The sequence below is a fragment of the Anabrus simplex genome, chromosome 6 (genome assembly GCF_040414725.1).
Source record: "Anabrus simplex isolate iqAnaSimp1 chromosome 6, ASM4041472v1, whole genome shotgun sequence".
NCBI lineage: Eukaryota > Metazoa > Arthropoda > Insecta > Orthoptera > Tettigoniidae > Anabrus > Anabrus simplex.
Window position 1 is genome coordinate 141,428,237 of NC_090270.1, and position 12,537 is coordinate 141,440,773.

The 12,537-nt window shown below is 39.9% G+C and overlaps 1 protein-coding gene across 2 annotated transcripts in view; it reads right to left on the reverse strand.

The window, feature by feature from the left end:
- Positions 1-2,770: 2,770 nt before the first annotated feature.
- Positions 2,771-12,537, reverse strand: part of LOC136875572 (cytochrome P450 9e2) — a 62,008-nt gene continuing 52,241 nt past the window's right edge. For both annotated transcript variants that reach the window (XM_068228074.1, XM_067149117.2), the window contains 2 exons: positions 10,509-10,772; positions 2,771-3,421 (listed from right to left, as the gene is read on the reverse strand). In XM_068228074.1, coding sequence (XP_068084175.1) covers positions 3,222-3,421; positions 10,509-10,772 — 464 coding nt within the window. In that variant the 3' untranslated portion in view covers positions 2,771-3,221. The remainder of the gene's footprint in view (positions 3,422-10,508; positions 10,773-12,537) is intronic.

The window sequence follows — 12,537 nt, forward strand, 5'->3', positions numbered from 1 at the left end:
ATCGACTTTTATACGAGCTGTAGGTTAATAACGAATCTATTGTAGAATACCTGCAAAGAAGAGAAAGTAATTCATTTTATTATTAACAAAGCAAAGTTACGTTACGGTACATTTTTTTTTTGAGATAGAGATATGTATAATGTTGGTTGAGCTTGGAACACTGGAAAATACACACCGTCTCAATATACTGTTCTGTGATTTTTTCAATTGATCTAATTTTATTGTTCTGGTGTTACAATCTTGCTAATACAATGAACTATTTTTGTATCATTGAACACCTACATTAGGCAAAAGAATGATGATTTTTCTCATAGGCACATCACAGTCTATTCTTGTCCACCAAGAAATTTGTATTTGTCGCTAATAACATGAACGGATACAAACCGATAATATATATCGACACCTCCAACAAAGAACATCGTATCTGCGTAAACCAAATTGTTAAGGAGAGCAGTTTGAAGTTTCGAAAATTTCAAACAAATCAGAGTGTTTTTCGATATCAAAGATTATGGGTTCTACGGAATGCATTTACTGCCTGGTTCATTCTGCCCCAAGAAGGGTGTTTTAACGTATTAAATAACCCATTTACATGTAGTTACGATATTACTGAACTGAAATTACCCAACGAAGAATATCGTAAGTGATGTAGTTACGTTGTTCATCATTGAAGATGTGTGAACTGCGTAAGTCAAGTTACTATGTTATTGTTTGGACATTTTAATCCAGTATTGACCATCAATTTTAAGTTATGTCTTTTTTGAGTTACATTTAATTTTACTCCTTAAAATGAGGTAAAAAGAAGAATTGACTGAACTTAACACTCGAGAGATTGTTGCCTGTGAACAACACATCGTGAAAGACCATGGAGTAAGACATGTTTTTCAAAATAAGTTATCAATTTTTTTTTTTTTTTGCAAGTTGCTTTACGTCGCACCTACAGATAGGTCTTACAGCAACGATGAAAATAAATTATCAATTTAGAGGTTATGCGATTTGGAGGTATAATAGTATTTTTAAAATTTATTACTGGTAGTTATTATTTTTACATTCTAAATTATTTATTGTTTGGAAAATACAAACAAAAAATCTAACCAGGACATGTCCATACATAATACGTATCTGGAATAAGATTATGTTCACATAAGGACAGCAGATCCTTCTTTTCCGGTGCTACTGGCAATAGTTTGCCTGCTGCCATTTCTTGATGGATACAGTACTTTTGTATCCATCTCTTGGCACAGGCCAGAGTAAAGTGTAGCTTTCACCGACGTCCCAGTCTCATCCATGGATGTGACAATATGGAAGCTGCTGGGGTATGGGTGGTGCTGAGTAATGGCATTCAGAGCACGACTAGTGCATCTGAGTGTTATGAAAGGTGTTGCTCATAGGGTCAGTCGTGCTGCAATAGCACTTTCTGACCCAGTGAGGAAAGCAATGGCAAACTACATCACTCCTCGTCTTGCCTAGTACGCCTCATTTTGGTGCTGCCATTGGTTTTTGCGGTTTCCTTATAACCGCATAACCTTTGGTGGTGCTATTTGAGGATCCAACCAGCCTCTGGGCTGATGACCTAACAGACAGACAGACAGACTGGCAATAGTCCGTGATAAACGTTACCAAGTTCCAAAGTGCGAATTGATTTCTGTCCGATTCCCGTCTTCCTCGTCGTTTCTAGCTAAACTTCCACGTTTCTCCTCTAATCAGAGGCTTTAGCTGTTGCTGGTGAAAATAACCTTGCTGACATAAAAACATGGCCAGTCCTGCCGAACAAATGAATATACGCTTACCTTGTAAATAAATTGAACAAGCAGCCATGTTCCCCACTAAATCGACCATCAATTTGCCTCTTGAATACATTTTGGAATGGATAAAAGTCTACGCACAATAATCACCATAACATTTTAGTCAGCGTTTTACATTACACTGGTAACATTCCAGCCTGTACACTGTCTCGACTTGAGTGACAGGAAATGTCTCTCCCCAGCTGATAACACGAATATTATAATCAACTGATGATCTCCCAGGTCACAAAGCACTGACAATGGAAACTTGGAACATTTTGGTGCGTCAATGCGGACAGATGCTCAAAATCAGTGCAATCCTTACATGCAGTGCTGAATGAATGAGTTGAATACTTCCTGTAAGTTGATCGTAACTTCAATTTTATAGAACTTATTATAGATAACACTCAATTTAAGAACATAGTATCTTAAGTTAAGAATTCCTTAATTGGAACAAATTAAATAATAAAAGTTAGGATGTTCTTAATTACTGAGTTAACAAGAAATATACTGCGAATCAGGGTGGAATAATTTTCCAGTTGATAGAGCTCATTTTAGTACATGATAAACGAATAATCTCAAAATCACGAAAAATGTCAGATACGATGTTGATAGTTGGAGGGGTCGATATATAAAAATTGAGGTGTTAGAATTACATGAGCCTGAAGAAAAATTGGCATATCAAACAATAATGCATACGTTGGTTAATATTATTTTCCATTCCGTACCATTGTATACCTATGGATTCCTTGGTTCTTTCACACGTATTCATTCTGAAAAACGAGACTATATGGAAATTCGAAATTGCTATTCAAGTTAAAAGAATCACCTGATGCGAATTCTACAGCAGTTTCAGCTATCATATGTAGTAATCCAATCTTCAGTTAAGGTTCAAAGAGGAAGTCTTAACTTTAATGCAAAATAAATGATTTAATAAATAAGAATGTCACTGGCTTTAGGTCCCACCAACTACTCTTACGGTTTTCGGAGACCCCGAGGTGCCGGAATTTAGTTCCACGTGAATTATTTTACGTGCCAGTAAATCTACCGACACGAGCACCTTCAAATACCACCGGACTGAGCCAGCATAGAACCTGCCAAGTTGGGGTCAGAAGGCCAGCGCCTCAACCGTCTGAGCCACTCAGAAAAGGTAACGTGCTGTATCATTTATCTGAAATAGCAATTTTTAAAAAAATTCCTCTGCAGCAGACGTGGCTTACCAACACTATCCGACCGTTGTAGAGTCAGCTTAAACGCTATGAAACCACTGGCGTATCTCACCTAATTCTCAGTCTCCCTGCCACAAATCAAAATATGTTCTTATTTTCAGAACTGATTTAAATTCAACAGAGGAAAACCAGTCGTCGCCTCACGAAATACTACATTTGTTAATATACTATGACAAGAAACTAAAGCACTGACTGCACGATTCACGACTGCTCACCGCAGATTGGAGCTAGACTTCGAACTCGTCTTATTCTTCGGCTCAACTCCAAGCCAAAATCCGTTCTCATTTGACAACGTCAACTGATCCTTGTCAAAGCGGATACGTGTCTTAGTCTTGCTCACGACGTGGAGTGTGGAGGATGAGATTAAGTGAACCAGTGCCACTTTAGCCAGCAAAAATGCTAAGTCAGAACCTGAAAGAAACAGAACACACGTTACAATTACACATTTTTCATACTATTCTTTCTCAGTTTACTGAAAATATCGTTAAGGGGACTATGCAAGTCTTTGAAAAGCGATTGTAACTGACAAGTGGAACTGGTTAGGTTGGACCAGATAGATGTAAATAATTAAACAACTAGCATATCGTCGTTACGCCTGCGAAAACCACTATATCATAATATTTTTGGAGAAACACTGACCCGCAACACATATGAATCGCTTGATGCTGAAAGAGGACTTCTGCCAAATTCTTTTTTTACAGGAGAAGAAAAACTGTCTAGGTTATGGAACATTTCGATCTATGTTTTACACTTCTGCCAGTGGATCAGGCCTGTACTAATGCACACTTCAGTGCACGAAAACACAAAATGCAGTTCCTAGATTACTAAAAAAATTACTTTTGTTATTATTTCAGAAGTCCCCTTGACACATTAAATGGAGCTAACTTTGGAAATATTAATTCCAACTTCCACATAAAACCCAGAAAATATTACAAAATATATTGTTATTGGTTTTTAAGGGTTAAGTCAAATTATCAGTATGAAAACTGGAGGAATAATGACAAAATTAATAGGAATATGAAAATGAAGTACAATATCAATGCAAGAATCACTGAAACACAGAAATCTATTCCATTAACAGCAGTTCAACGTAATGAAATAATTCCGAAACAATACTGATATTATGCACATCTATGGCAGATGTCTCCATTTAACATCACACTTATTTTTTACGAGCACGGCACATCCTTGGTGTGGACTTCAGAGGTCTCCTTTCAACACTAAATGGTGGCCTTACCTTTCAACTGCAGTATCGCATCAAAACCGAATATTTCGTAAAATCTGCAGAAGTCCCCTTGCAACATCAAGCAGTTCATATAATATGAAGGGCAAGAATTCCTTAACAACATTTGCACAATATTGAACCTTATACGACAGAACTTTACCGCCCAAAGTTCTTAATTTAAATATTTGACATAGAGAATTTTTCAGGCACAACTACGATATAATAAATGTAAGATTTAGTCAGTGTCAGTCATCAGATTGTTAATGGCGCAGAGGGTACTCCGACCTTTCGACATCCAAGATGAAAATTTTATGTAATGTTTGTTGATTATGCAAAAGCAGTTAAGCAGGTCGTTAATACTTGCGAAACTGGAAGCCATAATGTGTGAAAACAACAAACTCACGAAACTGATAATTAACATTCTGACGACTAACAACCTACAAATAATAATAATTTCGTGTGGCTATTTCTAGCCGAGTGCAGCCCTTGTAAGACAGACCCTCCGATGAGGGTGGGCGGCATCTGCCGTATGTAGGTAACTGCGTGTTATTGTGGTGGAGGATAGTGTTATGTATGGTGTGTGAGTTGCAGTGATGTTGGGGACAGCACAAACACCCAGCCCCCGGACCATTGGAAATAACCAATTAAGGTTAAAATCCCCGACCCGGCCGGGAATCGAACCCGGGACCCTCTGAACCGAAGGCCAGTACGCTGACCATTCAGCCAACGAGTCGGACACCTACAAATTGATGACCGTGTTACAACTTCGAATCTTATAAAAAACCAATGGAGTACTGCAAGGCGATCCACTCAGCCCCCTGCTCTCCAACATAGCGACATTCGACGTGGTGATGGCAACTAAGCTTGGAAGAGAAAATGTTAACATATTCTTGTACACAGATGGCATGGTCATTGGTTCGATTTCCCTACCTGAATTGTAAAAAGCCATTGAAAATCTAGATAGATAGGCACAGGATTACAAGATGATTATCAACACTGAGAAAACTGTAAAAATGATGTTTCGGAAAGGAGGCAGAGAAGCAGCTAGTGACAAAATTTACCTAGGATCAACCCCCATCAAGTCAGTAAATACATTCACATATTTAGGATTGACATTACGAACAATAGCTAGAGTCTACAGAGCCAACATAAAGTTTCGAGCAACGGTAGCAACCAAAGACATATATGAAATTAAATCAATCACGAAACTTTCACTGGGAACCGCTGTGAGATTATTTGATGCGAAAATAGCTCCCATCGCTACAGCTGGAAATCATCTGGGAGGACCTGACCATGGCGCACTTGCGGACACTCGAATCAGTCAAGTCACGCTTTTTGAAAGCTACCTTGGGGATATCGAAATACGAAAAATATCACCTTGCCGAAGAGACTTTCTACATCGAGGACCTCCGCATGAAGAGAGGGCTACCATTAAGACTCCTAGGAGAAACTAATATCGGACAGAGTGAAGAAAAGAGACGAATTCTGGAGGCAATGATGAATAGGACATGGACAAACACTAAGCAAGACCTGCGACACTTTGTTAACTCGATGGCGGTACATGATTACCACCACAAACTGCGTAATACCGAGTCCTTCCATGACCCAGACGAATCCTGCGTGTGTAATTAAGTGGTGTACAATGGATCCGATACCATGTACTCACTTGTACAAATCGGATACCTTCTATTGTGATATTTTGTAAAGGCGAGTGATAACAGTATTCATCATAATTCTAGTTTGTTCACAACTCTATGCACAATGTGTGCGCTGTTACTTCAAATAAAATATAATAGATGTTGTCTTAATGATCATTTTCAAGAAAACATAAGCGATAACACATCCCAAAACATTGTAATTCAGTGTAAATATTGAGGTACACTCGACCATTAGACGCTAAGAAAGAAAATAAGTGAAAGTCTGTTCCCTTTGTCTCGTCTTGGGTCTGAAGAGTCTATACGGGGATAGCGCAAGTCAAATTTGTTATAATAGATGAAGATAGCTCGGTGGATCAGGAAGTTAGCTGATTACGACGTAAAATCACCTTGCGTCAGCACTGTAAAAATATACCGATAACTCTGTTTTTAAAGTTACATTAAACACCTTATACCGAAAATGAGATTTTGACAATACAAACACAATTTCACACTTCAGACCTATTTAAGTAACATTTAAAATATATGAATATATCAAAATATTAGGGTTTTAAGACTTCTGTATCGCTAATATTGAAAGCTAAAATATTATGTAGTATAAATATTGCTCGGCTACGTATAACTTGTAATATAACTTGTAAATGTGCATGCTATTAATTAGCACAAATGAGCAAACCTTCGGATTCCTGTTCAAAATTACACATTTTGTCATGCCTATATGACAATGGCAGGAGTGCAGTGATGTTCTGACAATGGGGAGTTTATTTTTGGGAGGTGAGAAAATAATCTGCCTTTGTGATGCGAAACTAATCTGCCTTTGATAGAAAGATGATGTATAGAGAATAAGAGTTACATTTCGAAGTTCAAACAATTATCGAAGTAGATTTTTGAGTTGAATCATGGGCTCCGAATGAGGAACGAATCACTGTATTTATCATACAAGTTCACTCAATCTACATCAAAAGCGATTCTCTTCGTTGAGGGAAAGCATTCCTAGTGATCATACATGTAATCGCTCCTGTTAAACGTATATTCACCATGATCATCGTGAATGTTTTACGACACCTGAGTACACCTATACTCATAAAAAACAGAACACCTTGAAAGAATGGAGATAGGAAGTTCATATGCACAGGACATGTTTATTAGAACGTTCTGCAGAAACGATTGGCATTAAAGTCACCTAGGTTCAGCATGTGTCCTGTTACCTAATAGGCACTGGGTCCTTGTTCCATGCGTGAATGCCTCGACGCATATAAGGCGCGAATGGCGTCCTCCGGTATAGCCATCCATGCTGCATCACCTGATTCCATAGTTCATCTTTGGTGGTTGGCATTGGGCCACAGCGCCACAACCGTCGTTTCACCATATCCCAAAGTTTTTCGATTGGCAACAAATCCGGTGAACGGGCAGGCCAGGGCAACAGTCTGGCATCCTGTGACAACAAGAAGGCACGTGTTCCTGCAGAAACATGTGGTCCCGCATTGTCCTGTTGAGATATGGCGTCTGCGGGTATCGTGCAGACGGGGCATGGCTACGGGTCGCAGGACGTCATTCACGTAGATCGAATTGGTCACCAAGTGTGATTTGTGCTTGTACCCAATAGCGCCCCACACCAGAAGACCTTGAGTTGGCGCTGTATGTCTTGTGCGAATGCAGTCAATGTGATGCCTCTCCCCCTGTCTGCGGCGAACCAAAATGCGGTCATCATCTTCAAACAAACAGAACCTGGATTCATCCGAAAACACTGTCTGCTGCCATTCCTGTCCCCAGTGACGTCATTCCTTACACCATTACAGTCTAGCATGTTTATGCACATTATTCAAAGGTAGGCGGAGAAGTTTTATCGACACGCCGGTAACCCAGACCGTAATAAACGGCGACGGACTGTCACTCCTGATAGTGTACGATGTGTTACACTGTTCCACTGTTCCACTGCTGCGCCAGAGCCGAGGAGAACGCAGATCTGTCCTGCAATGCCATTCGGATGAGGTCGATCTTCTTGGGGGTGGTCTGGGTGGTGCGACCAGACCCATCTCGTGTTCTACGGCATTCTGTGAACCGTTCTGTACACACCTGTTTCGCTGCCGACACACTTCGTTCCACATGAGCAGCAATTTCCCGGATGGATGCATCACGTTCTCTCATGCAAACAATGCACCCTCCTTCAAACTCACTCATCTGACGGTACGGTTCCCGCATACGTCTGCTCATATCACACAGATCCATTACCTTCGGTTTATAGCGACAACGAGAGCCGCAGGCACATTTTACCAGTCGGTTGTGGTGCGCGGAGATGTCGATGTGGACCTTGAACGTGAGTGCCGACATGGTTCGAATGCCATTCATTTCTTCAGAACATACTAATGCACATGTCATGTGAATATGAACTTTCTATCTCTAGTCTTTCAAGGTGTTTTGGTTTTTATGAAAATGCGTGTAGTTCACTTTTGATTTAGATTACAGTGAACTTTTCATCAGTGCAGTGACTTGTTCTTGATATGCTGCTGATGATTCAAGTTAAGAGTCTACTCTGCTCATTTAGTGAACTCTGACGACGATCACTCTGTACAATATAACGTCTATCTCCTACATATCATCTTCCTATCCAGAGGTAGATGCTTTTCGGACCACCTAAACTTATAGGTATTCTTTCCGTCGTTCTCCTGTGAACAAAGTTTTCCAATACCAGTTAATAATGTACATGCGAATTAGTCATGGTGTAGCCCTTTTGATGATTTCAATATCCATGGTGATTTCCCGTTGTGAAAGTGGAATGCTTATTGTCTTCACTTATCCAACGAGCCATCAATCAGCTACCGGGTGGACTAAATAAAACTGGCCCGAAAATGATTTATAAGACTGACGCGGAATGGACACTCTGCCACATGTCCGCGCTTGCGCATCTCTCGAGCACGTCGCTGTGTCATTACGTGTGAGTGAGAGGTGCAGTCGTGTTTAGTGTGCAGTTGAATGCAGCACAGAATGGTGCTCACGATTAAAATGAGCGTGTTCATTGTCGAGCGTTATGTAAAGCACGATTCGTGGAAAATCTATGTGGAACCGTTTGCGCAAGAGTTTAAGATTGCAAGTGGTTTGGCAAAATCTCCAGCAAAGTCCACAATGCAAAACTTAGTGGCAAAATCGCGTGAAACGGGCTCTGTAGCGAATAATTAGAATTAGAATTAGAACATTTCTTTATTGCCCGCCCTAGTTTACACCTTCGGCTTACCAACAATAAAGACAAAATGGATACAAAAATACAAAGGCAAACATACAATATATACTATCCTCTCTTAAAAATTATCTAAACTACCTCACTAAATCTACTACGATGCTCCTAACAAAGGCGGATGACCTGTCCATATGTTAGGGCACCAAACAATCACAGGTAATAAATAATGCAAAATACACAGAAATAAAAGAACAAAACTATAGATAAACAATCACTACTCTACACCCCTTGAACTACTACCTACGTCCCTACTAATTTAGTGGCGTCACCCAGGCGGATAACCATACCATGGGTAACTCCATCCTACACTAAACAAACCATTAACTACCTTGGTGGAGCTGCAGAGGCGGTTAGCCAGACCATAAGCAGCACCACCCTTCACTAAAACTAAAGTTATACCGGTAGCGAATAAAAGCTATAACTATCCGAAAAGAGTTCGAACACCAGAAAACATTACTCGAGTGAAGGAAAGCCTCAACGTCATTTATCTGTGCAAGTGGGAATTAAGCGATCGTCGTATCGAAACATTATTTTAAAAGGACCTGCGTCTGTATACTTACATGCGTTGAAGCGTCCAGATGAATCCTACACCTGTTGAGTTCTACCGGTGACTTCTCAGGGAAGCGGTGTCAGGACATTTGGATCCTCAGTTTTTCATTTTTTCAGATGAGGCCATTTCCAGCATCTTCTGTGATGTTCATTAGCAAGTGTTCAATCCTACGACAGACCTATTGTAAATATTTTCCGCCCCAATTTTATTTTGCCCACCCGGTATAAACTTAATTGAGTAACGAGTGTAGATTGAATTAATATGTTGTGACTTTCATCAGGAAAATTATCACAACAGTAAGACACCTCAACGACTGTACAGAGGCACGGATTACACCTCGGTACTATGGTGTTCACTGTAGGTACAAAAACCACACATTGCATCCTTGTATTGCATATACCATGATACATTCTATTGTATTTGTGATCGTAATCGTCACTCACCAGCGCGACCATCCTTGGCGAGGTCCACACTTGTGCCAGATATTTATTTTTCAGCTTCATTTTCTCTTTCTGTAGAAAGTATTGACTAATTTTAAAATTGCCAAGATGTCACTGAATCACGATCTTTATTTTAAGGTTTGTCACTTGAACCCAGCAGTTGGCCGCGCGGTTTGGGTCACGTTGCTATCAGCTTACATTCGGTAGATAGTGGGTTCGAACCCCACTGTCGGCAGCCCTGAAGATGGCTTTCCGTGGTTTCTCATTTTCACACCGGACAAATTCTGGGGCTGTACCGTAATTAAGGCCATAGCCTTTTCCTATCCCATCGTCGCCATAAGACCTATCTCTGTCGGTGCGACGTAAAGCAAATTGTGAAAGTTTATCACTTACCAATACAGCTGCGACGCCCTGCTCCAAACGGTAGGTATGTAAATGGTTTGATCCTGGGCTTGTTCTCATCACTGAACCGTTCTGGGTCGAAACGTTCTGGTTCTGAAAAGTGCTTCGGATCTCGGTGTAGCGGGAATATTGGAATCCACACCACTTGGCCCTTTGGAAGAACGAAGGAGGGGTCCGGTCCGGTTTCATTGATGGTATACGACTTCACACAGACACGCTCAGTCATTACGGTAGGTGGGAAGAGGCGAAGTGTCTCTGAAACAGAAAATGACGCTGTTTTACGAATATTGTACGATAACATGGTCAGCAGGAGGAGTCTCCGTGGCTCAGACGGCAGCGCGTCAGCCTCTCACCGCTGGATACCGTGGTTCAAATCACGGTCCCTCCATGTGAGATTTGTGCTGGACAAAGCGGAGGCGGGACAGGTTTTTCTCCGGGTACTCCGGTTTTCCTTGTCATCTTTCATTCCAGCAAAATTCTCCACTATCATTTCATAGCATTTATCAGTCATTAATATCACCTTGGGAGTGGCGACCCCATTGTAATAATAGCCTATATCTGGTTCATTCATTCCATCCCTGACCCGGTCAATGACTGGAAAGCAGGTTGTAGGTTTTCATTTTCAACATGGTCAACAGAAGTTAGGATAATGTGACCAAATACTCTATGGTTAGGTCGTTAGATTTAACCAATTTCATGGAAATTCCTAATATTCCGACGAAATACATTCAATCCTCTCTTTCAGAATTTTGATTGAGAGAGTACTCCGCCTCGCCGCTCGTACAAATCGCAATAAATTTTAGGGTGGAAAATGAACGACAAATTCATATTACCAGTAGAATGGACAGTGGAAAATAATATTATTAATAAACATGTGAACTAGGTCTATCGCGTTCTTCAAATTAAAGGGCCAAATTTTGAGTAAGATATCTGCAGTCGCTGAAAAGAAGAATGAACTAAGGGCGTAAAGTTCCTGACAGGTATACATTTCTAAGAAACAATTGACCCTATATATATGTTTGTTGTGGATATCCACAGGGTTAGTACCAACATAGGAGGTGTATTATATTTTGATAATAATTAAAATTAAGTCTGATAAAATATAAAATTCAAGGAACATACAATACCATACCCTTATTCTCTTTTTGAATAATTATAGGCTTATATAAGTTATTCCTTCCTATAGTTTTATTTAATAGGTCTGTGGTTCCTAAGCGTGCGTACCAAATTCCTTAGGAAAAAGTATACCACATGGTGAAAATTTGTTTACGTATTAATGCTACTTTCCTTCCGAACTGTAGCTCGATCTTCTCATGGAAGTTTGAATTTCGCCGAGGATCTTGGGGATATCAAGTACCAAGTTTTTTACGGTGCCTGGAAGTGCCTACACTTCGCTACACTTCAGCTTCGATTTGTAAGTATGGGTAATATTTTTAATATGTGCTTCATAAAAATGAAATACTAAAATATTTAGCAAAATTTATGGTTGAAGGAAAAAAGGAAACATGCTTTCGGGTTGTTATATCTTGTCGAATGTTTCATGTTTACTGACGTTGCCCTAGCAAGTGCGACTACAACTTCGGAGCGCATCAGTAAACATTGAACGTCCGACACAGACGAACAACCCGAAAACCTACTCCAGAGAATGCTAAGCTGGTCATGAAATCTTACAATAGTAGGTCTACATTAAGGAAAATACTTTTCACTCGCTGCATGAGTCGGCTCTGATTTTCTGATTATTGTTGCTTATCCTTTAGTGCAATTCTGTCAGATAAGAATCTCATACTGTCTTTTAACTATAAATTGCAAATTGAGGCACATTTTTAATTTGTATTATTAGATTATTCAGTCATCGAAACATTTAAGAACAAATACAATTTAGAAAATACTTGAAAAAAGAAAACATTAATAGTCTTAAGACTTATACTTTACAAAGTAATATCAATAATGTACGAGGATAAGTGTACATTTTAGGTCTGCTCGTTGTGTGGGTTCCCTTCTGACTGACCGTGAGAAGACA